This window comes from Etheostoma spectabile, chromosome 11 (assembly GCF_008692095.1).
Source record: "Etheostoma spectabile isolate EspeVRDwgs_2016 chromosome 11, UIUC_Espe_1.0, whole genome shotgun sequence".
NCBI lineage: Eukaryota > Metazoa > Chordata > Actinopteri > Perciformes > Percidae > Etheostoma > Etheostoma spectabile.
The window spans coordinates 16,135,536-16,157,500 of NC_045743.1; the positions used below are offsets into that span (position 1 = coordinate 16,135,536).

Here is a 21,965-nt window from a genome sequence, read left to right on the forward strand (position 1 = left end):
GAGACTGGGAATGTACAAGGTCTACCAGAACCAAAAGGGACTGCACTGCCAGTGCGTCATGTTGTTGGTGTGTTGTAAAGTATGTATGCATGCTGTTCACATTCAGATTTAAAATGGTGTGAATTTATGAGAATACATGATAATAAATGCATTGTGGGCTGCTTTGTTGTAATCTTGCACCACTGTACTCACCTCCATCTAGCCTCCGTTACTCTGGTTTCTCTGTGTGTGTGTGTGTGTGTGTGTGTGTGTGTGTGTGTTGTGTGTGTGTGTGTGTGTGTGTGTGTCTGCATCCATGTGCATATATGTCTGCTAACTGTCCGCTGAATGATCTACTTTTTATACGAAAATGTCAGAAGGTATGTTTACATTAGCAAAACTTAAATCTCAAAGAGCAACATAATTGGAGAATGCAATTAGAGCACAATCATTTTCTTTGAGCTTTGAGTACGCTCTCGTTCTTTACCTATCATTGATGACTATAATTACACTCTCTCCTGTATTTGCCTCTTTTCTTCCTTCATTCTCTTCTCCCTCTCTTCAGCTGACCATAATGTGTCCCCTCTGTTTGACTTAAAGTGCTCCATTTGTGCCCATTAGCCCATCTCGACGATGGGGTGCTTTTACCGGCCTACTGCCATTTAGAAAGTATGTCTATTTTCCCCCTTCTCATTATTTAAAGAACAAGATAATCCCTATAGTAAGGCGTCAAAGAAACAGTATGTAACACTATTTAGAGGACAAATAGGAAATAAACGTAACTAGTTACAAAATAACTCCGCTCATTATGCAGGTAAAACCCTGTCTTTTGACAAGACAATGTCTGTCATTGTTTCATAATTAGAGAGCACATGCTTGGAAGGGGGGGAAGGACCCACCAGCTGCCAATCAAACATCATGACAGGAAGTCATTGGAGTGTCACAAACTGATGTCATGCCTGCCAATCACGTGTGTGTGTGTGTGTGTGTGTGTGTGTGTGGTGTGTGTGTGTGTGTGTTGTGTGTGTGTGTGTGTGTGTGTGTGTGTGTGTGTGGTGTGTTTGTGTGTGGTGTGTGTGTGTGTGTGTGTGCGCGAGTACGTACGTGCATATACGTGCATACGCTTGTTATCGCAGCACACTTTTTCAATCATCCATTCCCTTAGGGATCCATTTGCCAATGATAGCAAAGGGAGGCGTGTCTATGAAGTGGCAGAGGGAGGGAGTCAGAGAAGAGCAGAAGAATAGAAAGAATAGGGGAAGTGAGAGTCACAGATGTTTGCACTTCTATTCTGCTCGTTTGTCAGTGGGTTTTTTCCTCATGGACTGTTCAGAAACACAAGTGTGGAACAGCCCTCTGCTCACTGTGTATGTGTGCGTGTTTTGTTTAATGTTAGAACCTGTTTTAGATCTCTTGATGTTTTACCATTTGCTACCATGCTGACCAGTCCTCACATCTAAAACGTGTTTAGTGTAAGGTCGAGATTTGTAAAGATGTGGGTTAATTTATGGGTTAAGGTTTGCACTCTGGACAGTCACACTGTGCCTGCTGCAGGTTGCTTTGTTAGGTGAAGCTGATATTTAAGTAAGTAAATAACTAAGTAATATGTAGGCGTGTTTTGTACAACATATTCTGTGGTTACTACCGTCCGGTAAGTCAAAAAAATCAACTGTGAAAAGAAACAATAATTCCCAAAGAAAAAGTTTTCCCCCGCTGGTCAGACATCAGACTCAAATGGCTAAATGTCTGTTTTGTTTTCTTCCTCCTACCTTTTCCAACACAGATGGAGGCTTTAAGAAACCTATATGATTAATTAAATCTTTCTCACATGCAAATGAGTAGCTGTTCACTTTCCATACAGATTGTGGTGTTAAGTCATACATATTCATCATCAGTCATCCTTCTTTTTCCCACTAATGACAGAACTAGAGGTCATTCATCCTAACAGACTGGTAATCAGCTGTTTTTACTCTGATATCCCGTGTGAAATTATGCTCAAGCGATAATGACATAACTTGTACAATTTAAAACGTTTTATATATAGACAATTATTCTATTCCTCCAGTAATCTCGGAACCCATTGGTTACCAAAATATTGTCCCGTTGCCTACAGATTCTGCATTCATATGCAGATATCTGTTCATTACCCCCAGCACCTGTTTGTTAGTAAATGTGCACTGTGAAGACACTTAGCCAATGGTTTGTGTTTTTACTGATTCCTCAATTTTAAAGGACTAACATGAAAAGGAAGTTGCTGGAAGACAGAAGTCCTAAACAGAATGAATAGAATGAGCCTGCTGCTCAAAGGTGCAGAGAGAGGAAAAAAGTCAAAGATGAGTTTCTTGCCATCATGAGACATGCCACTTTAGTTCATATTTACGGCAGTTTTCTTGTTTTCTTTGTGTGCATGTACAAAGAGAAACGCATAGGCATCCCAAGTGTGTTTCTATTTCTGTTACTTTCCTCACTTGCAAAAGGCCACATGCACACACAGAAACACACTAACATTCTGATCGATGAATGTTTATGGGCTTTCTGTTTCTGCCTATATTTTCATTGTGTATCTTTGTTCAATTGTCTGTGTGTGTGTGTGTGTGTGTGTGTGTGTGTGTGTGTGTGTGTGTGTGTGTGTGTGTGCTTGTTTGTATGCATCCACGCATGCTGCCTCCCACAATAGCCCAGTAATAACACTCAAGAGGGACTAGAGAGAGTAGGCCTAATTAAGCTGTAGGTGTCCATTATCTTTGTACATCTTTCTCTACCCTCTAAATCCTTCTCACTGTCCTTTTCCCTTCACTCAAACATAGCTACATATGGTTTCATGTTGATTGTAATCGGTTCATCGTCACTGTAGAACTTGACCCCATGGAGATCACACCCCCGCAGATGAACACAGGATGTAGGAAGGGAGAGAGAATGAGGAATGAACAAATGATGGGAAGAAATTAAGGAAGTATAGTGTGTCAAGAAGCCATATAACACATACTGCATAGTATGCTACATTGTTTAATTCAATGTTCATTCTTGGTAGCTAGTGTTTTAAACCAGATGTTAAGAGGTTGACGCATTGGTTACAATTTGCAGTAATTTCACTCCATTTTTGTCATAATCTTTTTGCCAGTGATTTCATCAAAGTAGCAAATCAGATATGATCTTGAGACCTAAACGTGTGTAACACTCTTTACTTTAAGGATCTAGAGAACTGCAGTTGACATATGTTTTTTGTACACTATTTACTTTTCAACATCACTCTTCCACCATTTGTCCAAATACAAAATTGCTCATATAAAATATTTTTAAAACATATTGCCATTTGGCATAGTTGGACTCTAAGGTCAGTGCGGAGAAGTAAAACTCAAATGGCTGGATTAATCTTATGTGGACAGTTATTTCCAAACCACAGGTGAAAGGATTTAGTCAAGCTCCTCATCCTTCCCCTCGTAAATGAAAGCAGCGTATGGCCTGCTGCACGGGGATGTGTTTGATTGCTTCATTTGTCATACCATGTTACAGATAAGGTATTAAAGAGGCATCCAATGTCAGTTTAGTCCAAAATCAATTTTAAACACGCAATTGGACACAGCGAGAGATTGTCGTCTATTTATCTCTCACTTCTTAGGTTTTGTCTTATTTATCTCTATTCATTGACATTCATTGTTTTCAGTTTATGGGTTTTGTGTACAGGCCTGTTTTGACTTCACAGTGATAAGTTTGTAAGGTTAGGTTTTAAGGTATTTTCAAGTCAGATTTTCTTTTACTCTGTATCTCCTGCGAGTAATACAATCGACATAAAATCCATGTGTCCGTGCGAGTGTGTGTGTGTGGGGACAGATAATGCTAGGAGAGACAGGGAGGTAAAAAAGGAGGAAAAGGTCAAAGGAAGGGAGGTGAAGGAGGGGTAAGAGAGGGGATGAGAGAGAGAGTTGAAGGAAAGGGTAAGCCTGTAACTCTGTATGTAGCAGTAATTAGAGCAAGGCTTGTCCCCAATGAGGCAAATGCACACTGTTAATGCACACACACGGTTATGGCCCTTCATTGCTCATTGAGCCCCCCTCTATGGGAGGTGCATATGCTGCTTTATCTGCAGTCCACATTAAGCATTTCAAAGAAACATATTACTTTAGTGCACACTCTACCGTTATTTTTTCACAGCAGTGTACAGACATGCACAAACTAAACTGCAAAACAGTCACACACTTTAAAATGACCCTTAATATTGTTTTAAATAATGCACAAGCAAGTGTGTGTGTGTGTGTTGTGTGTGTGTGTGTGTGTGTGTGTGGTGTGTGTGTGGTGTGTGTGTGTGTGTGTAAATATATAGTGATACATCAAAAAAATTCAGCGGCAGTGGCTAGCGGAAGTGTAAACCAAAGAATAATGTATCAATAAATTCACCAGATAAATAAAACATAAGGTGTGTTATAAGGTCACGGTTTGCGTGTTGCATATATTAACTATTTAGCAGTTTTGACTGGCTCTATTAACCATATCCTGCTCACCGTATAGCCACTGGGCTGTGCATTTCAACAAGCATCTATGGGAGGAGTGCTTTTATTCCTCCTTTTTTTCACGTCAGCGTGTGAACAGGCTATATTTGCTCAAGACATGTTTAGCCGCTGAATAAGCTCCGGATAACTTCATATCAATCAGTTCTTTGTCAACAAAGAAGGAAGAAAAAGAAAACAGAACAAGACAAAACAATGTCATCCATCACTCACTGTAAATAATTGTCCATGTAACTCTATACACTCAAGGGGTAATGCTGGTTAATTTCTTTTCTCTTATTTCCCTAAATATAGAGATGCAGTCAACTCTCAAGATTTAAGTTGTGCCGTTTAGTCAGGTGTGTGTATTTGTGTCTGTGCATGTGTTTGAGCCACGGCCTTCTCTAGGTAATTACTTGTGCAGTGTCCAGTATTGCTGAGTATGCTGTTGATGCTGACCACATATAAACTATTGACTGCTGTGGTTTGGGGTATTGCTATGTGGCCACTTAAAACACTTAGTCTACTGTGTGTACACCATCTTTTAATTTAGATTAGGCTGTATAGAGGAGCAATAGCTTTACAGATAGCCTCTCTCTCTCATCTCTCCTCTCTCTCTCTCTCTCTCTCTCTCTCTCTCTCTCTCTCTCTCTTATTTATTGAACTACTCAGACTCTATTTGTTCTTTGCATTGCATTGCAACCACCAACCTATACATATGGACCTGTATCTTTCCTATCGCTTACCTTTTTGCAGTACATATTTACCTCATCTATTTGCCTTTCCTACCTACAGTATTTGTATATTAAAGTTCAATGTATGTTTGAGTAATTACTATTATAACAATTCTCTATTTTAAGGAGGAAAGAACAGCAAGAAGAGAGAGGCAAGCTAGGAACTTATGTTTTGGGAGCATTTCAATTTAAAAGTGACTTTACTGCAGCGCTAGCAAAGGTTTAGCTGCAGCAGCAGTGCAGGCTGAAGTGTTGTGTTTAGCTATGGCAGCTGCTTTTAAGGATTGGTATCTACCACTACCAGTGACGTGCGGTGATGTCAGTAAGAGGCACTGAGTTATGAAAGCCAGATTTCCTAATTTATTGTTTAGGATGACACTCAATCGTCAAACGTTACGCATAAGTGCGGCACACATGCACGGTCAATATCAAGAAATTTCCAATCAGGATGACATATTCTCTCTCTCTCTTGCTCGCTCTCTCACTCACTCACTCACTCACTCACTCACTCACTCACTCACTCACTCACTCTCACACACTCACACACACACAGAATAATGTCCAGCATCAGAATGCAAGTTATGCAACCTTCTTTATCCTTTATTATTGCACAGCGCCAGGGCCAATTATATTTGTCAGTCACAGTCAGCAACAATGAAAACAACACTGCTCAATTGAATATGAAGGCAAATGGCTTGTAGCCGGCAGTACTTCAGTCACACTTTCCAATTCAATATTAAGCCCAAAATAGTTTCTGACTAACCAATTGGTAGATTATTAGTACATAAAATCCATCTGACGCGCATTCCTTGTGAAGATGTCGATCACTGCGTTGTAAAACTCGTCGTTATGGGCCTTCAGTTTGCATAGTCTCTGACTCTCTTTGAAGCCTGGAGATTCTTCAAAGTACCTAGCATACTTTGACAGCTTTGCCCACCATCTATTCAAACTTTTTGCAATCTACGAGTCTAATGAAATCGAGGTCAGAAAAGTTATCCACAAACCTGGTCTTCATCTGAACATTGACATTGTCCAGAATGCAATAGTAGATGCAAGCTCGTTCAGTTTTGTTTGACAGCTCATCTTGTGTCTTGCGGTGAACAAGTTCCATCTCATTATGACAGAGGTTCCATTGTATGTCTGCGCAACCAGTTTATCGCAGCAGTTGTATTTCTCTTATGTGCTCAGTACACACTGTAAAATAGCTGCTGCTCTCCAGTCGTTGCTGATATCATCAAAGCTTAGAAAGGCTTCTTTTACTTTACCTCCACATACATAACGTACAACAACAGATATTTGGGCTTTAATTGTCATATCAGTCGACTCATCCATCTCCCCATCAACTAAGAGGGCCGCATTTATGTCACTTCTGATGTCAGCGAGGAGCACGTCTGTCACTGAGTCAAGGAGATCATTTTGTATTCTGTTAGATGTTCCAGAAAATACAGTAGATGTAAATAGATGTCTAGCCAACCTCTCGTCTTTCTCAGCTAGCACATCCAGCAACTCGATGTAATTGTCCCTATTGCTAGAGCTAGTGCTTTCATCATTGCCACGAAAAGCAAGCTCTTGCTTTGCAAGGAAGCACTTATTAGATCCTTCAATACTTCTCGGTTTTCCTTTAACTTTTCATTATGGTAGGTTAAATATTCAGCCTACTTTTCTCGTCAAGTGCAAGGTCGATCCGAGATTTACAGAAGATTTTTAGAGTAATTTGACACTGGATGTGAAATGATGAATGTTCATGCTTGGTTAAAGCTGCAGGCAGGTTGTTCAGATCACAGTTGAAGTCCAAACAGTCTGACTAGTTGCAAAAAGCAGGAAGGGACAACAGTATAGCCGCTGACTGTTAGCACAGCCACATAGCCAATCTTTTCTTCCAAACCAGTCGGTTTGAAACAATCTGACAATTTTTGGTCCCTTTTGCTGCCGTAGTCCATCTAAGGCTAGCGTAGACCTCCCTCTTGCTATTGTTTCCTTTTTTGAATTAAAATCAAGTTTGAAGAAAACGCTGCGATATCGTCGGACACCACTGCTGTCATTTTGACTTTGAATTTTGTGGGATTTCATTTATGACGTAGTAGACGTCAGCTGCGCAAATGTCCAGTAATATCTTGATTTTAATTGGTCCATGTTTGATATCATATTTACGTGCAAAGGCACAGCAGAGTTGTGCTTTTTGTTGTGCATGTTGAAGAATACAGAATCAAACTTTTTTTGATTATGCGTAACTGCTACACTTGTCATCGCAACGTCTAAATAATTGGAATAACACACATATAAATCACAAGAATAAACAGTAAACATGCAAATCCAAGTTTTTCTCTTGGTGCTTGCTATGTATGTGTGTCTGTGAGTGAGAGGTTGGAGAGACGCAAGGGTGATTCATTGTTCTTGACACAGAGTCACAGCCTGATCTTGCACTGAATAACACAGTGTCCGTACTTTATTGGCATTCATGTCACTGTATTTGCATGTGTAGGATGTCAGCCATGTGTGTTTATTGTAAGAATGGTGTTTTTGTGATGTTAGTTACTGCTACCAGTACCACATCATGTTGAAGGCTGGTGAAATCCTCGTACAGATTAATTTAGTTAAACTATAATGTTTTCTCCATTAACTCTCATTGTGTCTGATGCCTGTCTCTCTCTGTCTGTTTCACTTCTTCTCTCTGTCCAGATTCGGGAAGAAAAAAGAAGAGAAGAAGGACTCAAAAACAGCTCTCCAGCAACAGAAGTCAGGCCTTCTGAGTGATCATGAGTTCGAGAGGATGAAAGATGAAAGGGAAAGGTAGGAAGCCTTGATGATTGTTTGCTTTAAATTTGCTGACACGCGGACTGAGATACGTTGTATGTTCAGAGAGATATTTTTCATTAAGAAAACCTTTGTTTCTCATACTTGATTAAAGATGATTGTTCACTTTATTAACATCTACCATTCTTTTCTTTTATTGCTTATCTTTCTTTTCAATCTTTCCAATCTTTCCCATTCCTATATCCCTCTGTACTCCCTGCTAGTCATTCCTGAGCTCTATACTAATGCTGTACCACTGTGCACTCTTTAAAGGTAGCCCTTGTTAGCCCTGGTAGCCCTGTAACTCAGCCATTATAAACAATCTCTATGTTTCTGGACGTCTTATATGGCTCTCCATCTGTCTGTCAGGATTGAGGCAGGGCATCCTGAGCTGCGAGATCAACGGCTCAGAGACCAGCAAGGTGGCGATGGCGGCTCGGCGTATCCGGATGTTGAAGATGACGACACAGACCCCAACTATGCCCGAATACAGTCCTTCAGGAACCGTGAAATGGGTCCAATGCCGCTGCCACCTTCTCAGTCACCTCCCTACAGTACAATTCAGCACACCAATCCAGGCACCCCTTCTCCCCAAGGCCGTTCTGCCTTACCAGGGCATGGAAATCATGGTAACGACCCTGGAGCCATCCCTGATGGTGACCCCCTTGATAGGCTGTACGCCAAAGTCAATAAACCAAGGGGAGCTGGAACTACATCCCCTCCTGTCTCTGCTACTGCTAATGACAGGTAAGGCACCATGACTTTATATATACCTTCTCAGGCTATATATACTCTCAGCCTTGTGCTTGAGGGCGGTAGTTGATGTTTTTAACCAAAGCAATAAGGTTTTCTTTCAGTAGTTTGACACACAGTGGCAAAATTGGTTCCATTTGATCAGATAACACCTGCAAAATAACCTGGGCCCCCTTCCTGGAGCTATGCCTAGGCTTAAAGCTCCCAGGTCTCTCCCTGTTTCTCTCTTATTATTTCCTCTTATATATTATCATACCATATTATTATATTATCTTGCTGATGCTTCATAATTCCCCCTCTCTTTTCCCCTCACCTGTCTAAATCAAGTTTATCTCCCAAAGGTGTGTGTGTGTGTGTGTGTGTGTGTGTGTGTGTGTGTGTGTGTGTGGTGTGTGCCATGTGTGATGTGTGTGTGTGTGTGTGTGTGTGTGTGTGTGTGTGTGTGTGTGTGTGTGTGAGAAAGAGTAGCAAGTATGATCATATTTTTGTGGTCACACGTCTATTTGTGTCTATGTGTTTATTGAGAATGGCCGATACATTACCCGCGCTAGCTGCTAAAATCACTTGTGTGTGTGTGTGAGTGTGAGTGTGTGTGTGCGTGCGTGCGTGCGTGCGCAGGGATTAAAGTATTCTGGCAACGTGCCGGAACTCCGGCGTGCGGCCGTGAGGAAAAATAAATAAATAAATTTGGCAACTTGCATTCAGTTTTTTATTTTCGAGTCAATTGATTTCACCTAGCAATCGTATGAGAGGAACGCAACTCTAACTAAAGCAGAGCTTAAAGTACTCGGGCTCAAAGCTGGATTTCTGGGGTATGACTATTTTATAAAAATGTTAGGACTGGATGTTATGTCTGTTAGGAATCAGCATGGCAGTATTTAAACAGAACGGCCTTGTCCCAGAGTTTAGACGTCTGGCTTTATGAAAAGCCAAACAAAGTTTTTAATAAATGTACATGAAGCAACTAATGTCAACATGGACAAAATCATGGATGTACTAATTCTCTTTTTTAATGACGTGGCCAAAATAACAACACAACATCTAGAAAGTTTTGTTTTTACAATGATTCAATGTGGGATTATGATATTATTGCAATATGAAAATCTACATTAACTCTTCAGTATATGGTTGGAAAAAGTAAAAAACGTATTACTTCTTAAAAATGTTGACTTTTATTATTGTGTAATTCAAGAAGGACTTTAACTGTTTTGCCAGTCAAATTAACTTTAATGAGTGCATATCGAAACATTACACTGTGGACCCCCCCTTTCCAAAAAGTTTCAGGCTCAGGATTTTTTTTCACTTTAAACCCTGCAGGCGAGCGTGCCTGCTTGCTTGCGTGCGTGCGTGCGTGCGTGCGTGCTTGCTTGTGTGCGTATGTGTGTGTGTTTGAGAACAAGAGAGAGATAGAAACAGAAGGAAAAAAGGAAAGATTGAATTGTTTATGCCTGCTTTGAGCTTTAGTGTGAGTGCTAGTGTACTCATGTACCCACTGACATACACACAATAGTGTGTGTATGTGATGTGTGTCCCGATAAAATCCCTGCAGAGTTCATGTGTTCATCTCAGCTCCACAATCCTTACTCCTAACCTTTATCATGTCAGTCACAGCTCACTTACTCCTGAATATATCTAACAGTACAGATATCCTCACACACATCCACCTAACTTCTGTACCTGTCTTCATGCAAGGAAGTAAACCTGTTTGATGGACAGGTCCAGGCTTCAAAGAGATTCTGGCTTTTTTTTTTCCTCATATTGTTTCCTTTTTGCATAAATAGTGTTTCATAATGGAAAGTCAAGACTCTATTGACCTTGGCTTGTAGGGTAGACTTCTTTAAGATTTTTATTAAAAGTAAATTGCTCAGATTTTTGATAATGTGGAAGGGAAATGGATCAAACCTTAGTTCAGTTTTGGCCAATCCAAAACAGAGATGTATAAGCAATGCCAGATTCTTCCAAAACTATACCAATGGGACACCACTGTCTCTAAAAATAATTTGTCCTAACTCATAATTAACTAGATAAATAAGAAAGTTGAATGGATCCAGTTTAGGCTTGTGACTACTTAGTTTAATTTATCCAATATTTATTTACTCACTTTTCCCATCTATTTCCTCATTCCTTCCACAAAATAAGTAAAACAAGTTTAAGAATGTCTTGATTTTGGAAACCTATAGCCATGGCCACAGCAGTCCTGGCAAGTAGACCTATTCATTTATCATCACTTCCTGAAACCTGATGATGCAGACAGAATCAAGTCCAGGTATTGGCTGACAGTAATCGATGGTGCCAAAAAAGAAGGTAGCCGTGTCAGCGGTGTCTGTGTGTGCGTTACTCGGTATTACTGTGCGTCAAGGGAGGCCAGAGTCGCGGTATGCATGTGGGAGACGGAGATAAACAAAATCACTAAGGACTCCATTCCATCAGCAGCTCAGCAAAAGCAATCAAGCACACCGATTTACACACAAACACACACACACCACACACACACCACACACACACACACACACACACACACACACACACACACCACAGACTAAGTATAGTAAGTGATGCCGTGACAAAAACACCAACAACATAGAGCTAACAAATGTACAAAGCTCTCTGTGCATGTACCGCTTTCTGTGTGTGTGTGTGTGTGTGTGTGTGTGTGTGTGTGTGTGTGTGTGTGCGTGCGTGTGCGTGTGCGTGTGTGTAAACTGGGAGGGTTGCTGACCAAATGACCAGTTTATTGATTCAGTGAAAGTATTAATAACTTAAAGTGGATCTTGATTCTAAAATAAAGATCCGCTGGAGTATTCAGGACACAACACTTCATAATCTTTGATGTTAATTTGGCAGTTGCTACGTTCCCCTTCTAGTACAGGCCTTGTCACTTTGTTACTTTGAAAACCATTGTCACATTAAGATGTTGAGACCTTCTTAATTGAACAATAATTCAAAGTAATAAACATAAACTTAAAATAGAATTAGTCTGATTAGACTGTTGTTAAGTTTCATTTGTGCTACCTCCCTTTAATTTCTGGTCATCGGCTGTTAGTAACACACAACAGAACTGAGTCTGGATCAGAAGTATGCCATTTTTTTATTACCTTTGCTTACCCATGCAGTCTGCTCTGTAACGACTGGTGCACATCCACCAATTTGAAAAGCCTCCAAAGTGATTTTACTCTGGAACTGGTTCTGAGCCAAACACTAAAACACCTCATAAATGCTATGCTTTCATATCTGCAAGTATCTCTGCAATACATGTGTAGCAAAGTGCACATTATCAATCAATAGGCACTCAGTAGTTGTCCCTAATAACCATAATGCTTAAATTTGTCAAAAGCTTTGACAAACTCCAATAGAGAAGCAACAGGCTTCTGGAATAACAATGATATATATATTGCATTTTTTTTTTATTCTTCATCTACTTTTCCAATTATTGGTTCAAATAAACAACACAGTTGCGCACAGCCTTCTGCTACACTTTCAATGTCTTTGCAGGAGTTCAAACATTACGTCAGTTCCTTCGGACAGCTGACAGCACCGTGTTGCAATTTCCATATATACTGTAGGTCTTAAAATCAAGTAAATTAAATTCCCCAGCACACATTTATGTGGCTGGCTGCATGTGCGTGTTTGTGCCTGTTCAGTGGTTTGCTTTAAACAGCACTATCATGGAAGGACGGTTATTTAACCATGCAGCACAGTAATATATCACACTGTCTGCTTCTCAACCAGCCCACCCTCTTTAATTCTAAAGGGCACTGCCAGCTCAGTTCCTTATGCATGGAAGAGTTTAATGCAGACTCATTTAGTAAACCCATTACACAGGTAGGTATTTCCTATGTCATCATCCTTTACATGAGACAACCTCCACAATAAGGTGTCTAATTTAAAAAATGCTATGTGAAAACAATGATTGTCCACATTAACATTTGCCAGTTATTTTTATATTTAGGCTCCCCTGACCAGGCTTATGTCATCGTCTTCAGATTCATCCTACACTAGAGACCGTCTTAAAAGCAAAAAGCCAGCTAAGTCCGCATGGAGTACTAAATCAGTGAGAAGAAAGATGCATTTTCAAATTCAGTCAGCTTAGCATGGACGTACAGTCTTTTTCCTGGTGTCCACCCTTCTGCAGCTCCTCTGCCTCTCTTCCATCTCAGTACACAGATGGACCGATTGGAGGGCCTGAGTGGCTCACATTGGAAGGACGTAGCAGTGGGAATGAGGCTGGGAGAGAAAAGGACGCAAACAAAGGAGCTCTTTAGAATATGTTCAAGTGGAGGGCAGGATTCTTCACCCACCCTCTACATACACACATGTATACACACACGCATACACATATACACTAGCTTTCTCACACCCTTGTTCTTTCAGGCCAACAATTTCCTCTGTCTTGCGCACTTACACACTTAGGTGCATGTATAAAACTGAGGTAGTTAAAATGTCAAACACACACACACACAGTTCATTTTCTGAAGTGACCACCCAAGCCTTGGATGAGTGCTGCCCTCTGTTTTCTTGAGTGGGTGCCCCCTCCCACCCTCGCCCATCCACTACCTAACTCGTCAAGTGCCCCTTGCAGGTTACCATAACAACCACGACCTCTGGCACTCCACCAATTAGAAAACAATCAGTGTGGAGAGACCAGAGTGGAGTAAGCTTGAGAGAGAGGTACTGTAGTGATAAGTAGACAGCAAATACCATCAAGAATGAAAGAAAGAAATGCCCAGAGTGGTTCACTTTTTACCCCTCCATCACATCCAACATGTTGGAACTGAATGTTGGATGTGAGAAACTCTACTCTAGAAAATGTAAATGTGGATGTGCTGGAAGAGCAGCTGCCCACTGACTGCTTTATATCAAACAGTAATAGGCTCTTCTTTTGTATAGAAATATTTCCTGTGGGATACTAGTCAGTGTGACACAATGTGAGATGTAGTTGTGTGAGCTTCTTTTGACTACTAAAATTCTTCACATAGGTAAATGTATTAATTTCTACCCAAACTGTACCTTACCTAAATATTTAAGCTCGTCTTACTTCTCAGAGTACATGACAGGAAACAACATCATTCCCAAATTGTGCATAATAGTCAGTATGGTGAAATAGAGCCCATGAGAGACGCAGAGGAAGCTTGTATACACGAGAGAAGTATGAGCATTTAGCATTGCTTGGCTGGTCATTGGAGAGGCTTTCTTGCCTCAATGTTAATGTATGTTAATTAATCAGATATTCTCTCAGCTCACACACAGGCCTTTTTTTAATACAGTAATACATACTGGCTGTCTTTATCTTGCACACTTCTCACACACAGAGTGGAGGAGGCGGGGCCATGAGTGTGTGTGGATGTGTGTATTAGGGGACGTATCTTTGCTAGCTTTGGGTAGAAACATGATTTTAATACAAATAAGCATTAAGTTATAGTCACAAAGAAAAGCTCTTTCTTAGCACTGCTAAATAAACAACCGAGGTCACAGTACCGCCAAATGCTTAGGAAAATGGCTGCCATAGGAGCAGTAACTCACTGAATGGGTGACTGTGGCTCAGTGGAAGAGCGGTTGCTTGCCAATCCGAAGGTTGAGGGTTTGATCCCTGACCCTGCTCAAAGTGTCCTTGGCTAAGACACTGATGATGAGCAGGTGGCGCCTTGTGTGGCAGCCTTTCCACAGTGTATGAATGTGTGTGAATGGTTCCTGTACTATGTAAAACCGCTTTGAGTAATCATTAAGACTAGAAAAGTGCTATGTACAGGAAGAACAGTCCATTTACATTTTAATTCTACAAGGATTGAATGCAGGTCCTACTGTCTCTTTGCGACATCCACACATGTAGCTCCTTGTCGTTCTGACTGGTGAGGGCAATTAATGACTCTCTCCACAAAACAAAATGCATTGATTGGGAAAGCAGCTTAAAAAAACCTATCCCATCTCCTACCGCCTGTTGGTTTCTTTTAACAATGAACACAATATTTCTCTCATCTTTACTAACTAGTTTTACTTTAGATATACAAATGCAAAAGAAAATTGCATTATTATGGAAACTGTGACAAGAAATGTGGAATTTATCAATTAAAAAAAAAAAAACAGAGGAGCAAGCAGATGCAAGAACAATGGCGGATATGTGAGAGAAATTTGGAGTGTTTTGGAATGAAAGGGAGGTAAAATGGAAGGTTAAGTGGGATTAGGAATAAAAGGGGAGGAATGGGAGTGGAAGAAAGAAAATGGGAGAGGGGGTGAAACAGAAGAAAGGTGGAAACGAGAAGAAAGAGCCAGAATGAGTGTTAAGTGCGAAGGGAACAAATTAGCAGGAGGAAGTGTTGAAGAAAAGGGGGATTTCATTTTAAAAGCAGGAAGAGAGGGATACATAGTACAGGATAAAGGGTATGGAAAGCATCGAAATCAGACAAAAGAACCGAATGAAAAGAGAAAAGAGCTGGAGAGATTTGGAGAAAATGATTGAGGCAGAGTGCATGTTTAGAGCTAAAAAAAAGATAGCATAGAGGATGATTTGGGGCGCCCGGGTAGCTCAGTAGCTAGTGCGGGCGCCCATATAGAGAGGTTTTATTCCCACATGTTCCCCTCCCCTCTTCTCCCCTTTCATGTTTTCAGCTGTCCTGTTAAAAATAAAGGCCGCATATGCACCAAAAGAATCTTTAAAGAAAAATGTAAGAAAACAGGATGATTTTGAAAAGAGAATAAAGTGTCCACATTTTGCAGGCTGAAAGGAGCCATGAGTGGACCCAAATAATCGCAGGAATGAGAAAAGAGGATCGACTCGTGAACAAAAGGGAGAAAAGAAGAAGTTTTGAGGGATTAAGAGGGGAAGAGAGGCTAAGTGGATGTTTTAGGATTATTCAACAGATGAGTTGGGGAGCAAGGTGGACGGAGGGAGGACATGCAAGGAGGATGAGGAGGGGGGTCAGTGAATGGCCAGGACTAAAAGGGCAAATTAGACTAAGAAAGGGAGATGGGAAAGTACAGAAAAGTAAGAGAAACCAAACGGAGATGCTGGGAGTAGAGAATGTGTAGAGGACTTAAAGAGAGGAATGAGAAGAGGGTGGGGAACGGGAGGGGGACAGACAAGAAATAGGCCCACAGTGTGTGTTTTCCGGACTCAAAGAGTGTGATTCAGCCTGGCTAATAAGAGAAAGCTCTCAAGAGGCACTCGTCCGCTCCGTTCCTTCCTCCTCCTTCCTCTCTTTCCCTTGAATATACCCTTTCTAGGTCTCTCTTCCCCCTGTTGCACTCTCTTCCTCTCATTTATGATTTCCGCCTCTTGTATTTGCACAAGTACTTTTCAATGAAAAATAAATTCTGTGCAAAGTACATCCGCTCGCAATGGGTCACGTACACGGTAAAAGGACACATGGACACAGAGACTCAGGCTCTTAAAAGGACACACAAACAGATGGCGCTCAAAGTTGACACAAAAGATACATGCTCAGGGACGGATCTTTCACGTTATTTTCCATCTATATGGGTATTTATTGTTCTTTTATCTTATACACCTTTCATACAGTAGTATTAGAGTAAATTTAATTGACATTTCAATTCTGTTTTTGTGTGAAAATTGTGTGTCAGATTTCATTTGGCAACAACTTTTATGGTTTATACACAGTGCATTACTTCTTATTGTGCTCTTTCCCCATGTGTGAGAGGGTAAGTGAATGTTATTGCTGTAATTACTTAAACAGAAAGCCAAGATATAATATATGTTTTCACATTATATAATCAACGTGAGGTTGCATTTTATCTTATCACAGGGAATCCAAGTCTAGTGTGCGCAACATGCTTCGCTCCCTATAAGTTTGGATCATAAACAATTTAGGACATTCAAAAGTCTGTATATTAGGGCTCCAGATTTCTGTTCACATCATTAATTATTAAAGTCGTCGTCACATCTTTGAGATAAATTAAAATTCATTTTTGGGGATGAAGATCAGGCCAAATCATTTTGGGTAAGGTTAGGGTTAAGTGTTATGCATGAGGTTGATTAAAATTTTCCTGCTCAAAGTAAAGGCGGTTTTTGCTTAAATAAATCTAATAAAAAAATCTTGCTTAAGTTCACATGGCCAGCAAATATTTGTATAACCAGCAAAGAAGATTTGACAGAGAGTATTAGAGAGATCAGGTCATATGAAGTAAAGGTCAACTGGAGGGACTTCTCAAACGTTCTAGAGTGATTGAAGAGATTCTTAGTCAAGCTAGAATGAAGTGTAAAGCGACCTAATGGTCAACATGACATCATGACCTCGCGTGAACATACATAGCCACTTTCTTGAGCCAAGTTGTATGTTATAGGTACACATTTTGAGCTATCCGCGTGTATGTCTACGCTGTATACAGTGGACATAAACATACACGCCACTTTCTACACTTGACGTATAATCGTGTAAACATACAGGCCACTTTTCTAAAGCCAAGTGTGGTGTTATGTGTACGCATTTTGAGCGCCGTATACAGCAGACGGGTTGGGTTTTGGAAAAGAAGAACCGGTTGGGTTTAGGAAAAGAAGAAAGCAATAGCAGACTTTACGAAACGTGACACGTGGCACACGAAGGAAATGTGACACGCGGGACACGATACCCATTCTCCTGGGTGAAAGTCCTGTGTTTTACCTATCCGACCAACCTCCCCGTGCGGATTTTCGCAATCGCAAGGTAATGTAAGTCAATGGAGGCCAAACGGCGGTGATAAACACGTATACTCACAACATGAGTATGTGTCTTAATAACACGCCAATAATGGCATACGAATTGGTGGGTTATACATATACCATTTCATAAGCTCAGTAGGTAATGGTAGATGTTTAGGTTACACTTTCCACAATGTGTACAAAAGTAATATATGGATATGACTGTGGCGAAAGTAGTTATATTAATAAATAGTTATATTGTAACTATGGTTTGTATGCTAAAGTCTGAACTCTGTCAATTTGTTTGTAGATACAACTGTTAATTTGATGTTCTTTGTGAGCCTGAAACTACACCTTTTTTTTCTGATTTTTTTTTTTTCGTTTAAAAACTTAATTTATTTGTTTGACTGAAATACTTAAATACAAATATTAACCATAATATTTCTCTAACCTTCCCCACATAGACAGCACAGTGACTCAGTAGTTAACACTGTCACCTCACAGCAAGTAAGCAGTGCTGAGTCCTGGGGATTGATGTGTGAGTTGGCTTGTTCTCTCTGTGTTTGCATGGGTTTCCTCCGGGTGCTCCGGTTTCCTCTAACAACCAAATAGAAGTTAGTGCTCCTGTCAGCACTCTTGTCAGTGTCCCCTGACCAAAAAGGCACTGGCAAAAAGTAGGAGTTGGCCCCTGGGATCCTGCAGCTGCGTACTGCTCCTATGTATAGGTTAAATGCAGAGGACAAATCTTAACCTACTGGTGATGGATCAGAAAAATGCTTAGTGTATTAATGGCTTAGGAAGGCACTGACTAACAGTGTCGTACTGCCAAGTGGGGCAGCGGATCACAAAACATTGTATAGATTATTTTAAAGGCAATGTCAAACAACAGCTTTTGTTGTATAATTAGGAGATGAATATAAAAAAGTGCAGAGACAGTTAAAAAGGCTGCAGAGGATACGTTGGGAAGACTACATAAACTGTGATTGATTGATCAGCTTGGGCTCCTTGTGTTTCCTCTTGCAAGTTTTCATGCCAATAGCAATTGTTGAGAGTGAAGACAACATAAAGCATTGTGAAGAACAGTTCACTAATTATCTCCTTTTTATCAGCATACAGTACATCTAAGCGTTAAGTAATCTTTGTTAGCCCTCAGTGGGGCAATTTGTTTCACAGGCAGCAGAGAATAAAATGCATTCATACACAACATAACTTAACATACATTCATATTCATGCGGGACAACTTACATCAAGGTAATAATAAGACTAATGGTAGCTATGACATATCAGCTCTTAAATCTCTTGTTATACACCTTGTGCAATGTACCTGCAACCAGATGGCAGCGGCCTGTATTCATAAGACAATGGGTGACTTTGGCTTGCCTCATGGCTCGGGCCCTGTATAGAAGGGATAACTTTGCCACACATTTTCACAAGGCTGTTTGTCCTGTGGTTATTTGTCTAGGTGCAAAGCCATCTCCACTGCAGAGCTTCCGTTGGTTGCGTCTCTCTGTATCACACTGAATGAAAGAACGTAAACAAGCCATAGCAAGGCAGTAGTCTCCTGTTAGGTCGTCTGACACGGCAAACCTTCCCGTTGTTCTTTGTCATAATGATGTCATCTGTCTGCTTTTGCTGTAAAACTATTAACCAAACAAATATAATTCTTTAGATTATAAATCAAAACCTGTGCTGTAAGTAACTCTCATGGAACAGCCCTTGTGTCCGGCTTTAGGGAGATGCCATCCACAGCTATTGTGGTTGGCAGAGGCATTTGGCAAATTGGCCTCCTGTCACACACACATGGCTGTTAAAGTCAAAGGGGAATGAGCCAGACAGGCTGCGTACATGATTTTGTACCACCTGTTGCGCTCTCTCTCTCTCTCTCTCTGGCTGTCAAACACACGTACGCACACATAGAAGGCTTGTCTAAATAATGTTATGCCAGACAATTTTCAAACTGTACAGCAGACACACACACACTGATTATCATGAGGATAGGATGCCAGCCTTCTTTGCCCCCATAAGTGTCTCTCTTGCACACGCCGGCTTTCAGACAGCTAGTCTGATTGATGTCATAGCAGTCGATAGAGCGCTAATTACTCCCCGTGCTTTGACGGCGCCACGTAAGGAGCAGTGTCATATCCTGTCAGATGCATTTTAAAAACATGTGTCACTTCCTGTTAGCCTGTTGAGGAGAAGAAAGCAACGGAGCAACCTGACAGCTCATACACTCCACATACACAACCGCTCTGTTTTACTTTTTCTTTGACACTCTTTCTCCCCTCTCCCTCTCACCTATTCCCTCTATTCTTGCCCCTGTCTTTCTTTTTTGCGTCTGACCCACCTGCCAGCATTGGTGATCTTTTGTTGTCAGACTTCATTAGCAGAGACATCAGCTAATTAGAGCTGAGCTCAAGCTTGGGCGATTAGGAGGAAGAAGATGATGAAGAGCGCGGCAAGGGAGATATGGAGGGAGGCAAGAGGGAGGCAGGGCAGAGGAGATTGAGATAAGCCGATGATGAAGAGATTAAGATGGAGTGGGAGGGAAGGAGAGATGGATGGTATCAAGCTAGGGATGTAAATGACAGCGGAGATGATTACCTGCATAAACTGTGGAGGGCAGAATGAGGAGTGAGAAAGCGGGAAAAGGATGGATGGAGATGCGAGAAATTGAAAATAGATTGTGGAGAAAGAGTGACGGAACTGTGAATATTTACTGCACTAAATGAGTCACAGTGAAGGAAAATGTGAAAAGAAAATTGAATGCATCATAGAAATGCCTACATTAGAGAACACATAATATATAGAAAGCTCATATCCATGTCAACACACATGATGGACAATAACTCACATTGATTAAGTTGTTTTTCTACTTACAGTAATCGTGTGTGTTGTGGGTGTGTGTGTGTGTGTGTGTGTGTGTGTGTGTGTGTGTGTGTGTGTGTGTGTGTGTGTGTGTGTGTGTGTGTGTGTTGTGGTGTGTGTGTGTCTACAAGTGAGATCAAGCAGCCGAGCGAAACACAGATACAAGACACAGCGAGTAAGAGAGATAAGGCATTGACCTGTGTCCGGTGTTGTGATCTGTTCTATCCTTGTGAGACACAGCGGATAACGATCCTCTACTCTACAACTAGACACCAGGGAGAACACACAGGCCAGCACATATCTGTGGACGTGTGCAAAGGACAAAAAGACTACAACTCCCTCTTGTTGCCATCAGTCAATATGAAACTACATGTTCCCTCACAGCTATCGACTGTGCTTTGTTTCCTGTCATTGCCAGCAGATGAAAACAGCCTAAAAATAATGTGATCATTATTATTTTGAGACTGTTCATTCATGAGTTTGAATAGTTCAAATACTAACTCATTCTTTGTGTTGTGTAACGACATGAATAATGACTTGTATATTGAAGTTGTATTTAATTGAATTACGGGATCATGTATAATTCAGTTAATTCATGCAATTTGTATCAGTGGTTAGAAAGGTTTTAAGTTTACTGCCTTATTACACATTTAATAGGGAGTCAATGTTCACTTCCTGTTGCATTGAAAGGCGTAAGAAAGTCATCTGTAGCTCTGACATTTCTGAAGCATCAGCTATTGTCTGCTGCTTTGATTAGCAGCAGCAGGATGCAAAGACACAAATTCCCTACTTTCCATTTATATACAGTGTGTACCATCTCTTAAGCTTTTAAATCAATTGCAGTTTATGTTTTCAAGCTTTATGGATTTTTCTAAATGGCTATCATGACTTTGTGTCTGTGCTAATGAAAGGAAATCCCGCTTCTACTACTTGACTTTTTTTTTTTTCAGAAGGTCAACAGTTCTGCCAGTGGGTAGCATTTTTTATTCTTTTCTTGTCTTTGTTCCTTCCAAGAAGGCAAACCTGACACTCACTCCGTCTCTCTCGCATGCACATTCTAACATCTGGGAAGTAAATCACAATGGTACTCCCTCTGATGCTGAGTTGTGACACTTTACATCCATGCAAGGGATGTCAGTAGACTACCTTACAAAAGGGTTTTAATGGGTTCCTGTATTCAGTTTTGTATTGTGTGGCTTCTCATTGATCTACACACATACTAACACACACTCTCACATACACACATTTAAAACGTGATAAATCAGACTGAGCTGAGAGTCTGAATGACACATTCCCCTGTGCCACATCTAAGAGGAGACCATACATCACCTGTGTGTTTGTCTATCCCTGTGTGTGTGCGTCTGGGAGCTTACGTGTGTGTTGCTGCTTGTGTGGCAGATTGCAGTCCTTTGGCCATTTTGTGTCAGATTTATGAAACCTTTCAGCTCAAAGTCATCTGTTAGAGAGCACTTAAAAACATGCTTGACCTATCCTTTTGCCTTTTTCCTTGTCTCACCCTTTTCTATTGTATCCATCTGTCCCTGTCTTTCTTTGTGTACTTTATACATCTTTCTTATGGCACGAAAACCCCAATAGTTCATCGGGTGAATATTGCAAATCACTGTGTTTTCCTTTTAGATACCAGCCCTGGTGTCTCAACTTAAAGTGAGCAAGGCTGATAATGCCTTTTCAAGGTATTTACACTTAATGTGAGCATTAGAGTGGAAA

General features: G+C 40.8%; 1 protein-coding gene and 1 long non-coding RNA gene across 5 annotated transcripts in view; one reads left to right on the top strand and one right to left on the bottom strand.

The window, feature by feature from the left end:
- Positions 1–21,965, top strand: part of pard3bb (par-3 family cell polarity regulator beta b) — a 217,349-nt gene that overhangs the window by 135,449 nt on the left and 59,935 nt on the right. For all 4 annotated transcript variants that reach the window (XM_032529556.1, XM_032529554.1, XM_032529555.1 and 1 more), the window contains exons 20-21: positions 7,877–7,987; positions 8,360–8,737. In XM_032529556.1, coding sequence (XP_032385447.1) covers positions 7,877–7,987; positions 8,360–8,737 — 489 coding nt within the window. The remainder of the gene's footprint in view (positions 1–7,876; positions 7,988–8,359; positions 8,738–21,965) is intronic.
- Positions 17,068–17,300, bottom strand: LOC116697926 (uncharacterized). Its single transcript, XR_004334083.1, has 2 exons — positions 17,147–17,300; positions 17,068–17,104 (listed from the first exon to the last, which is right to left on the bottom strand). It is a non-coding gene; the product is annotated as an uncharacterized LOC116697926 (long non-coding RNA).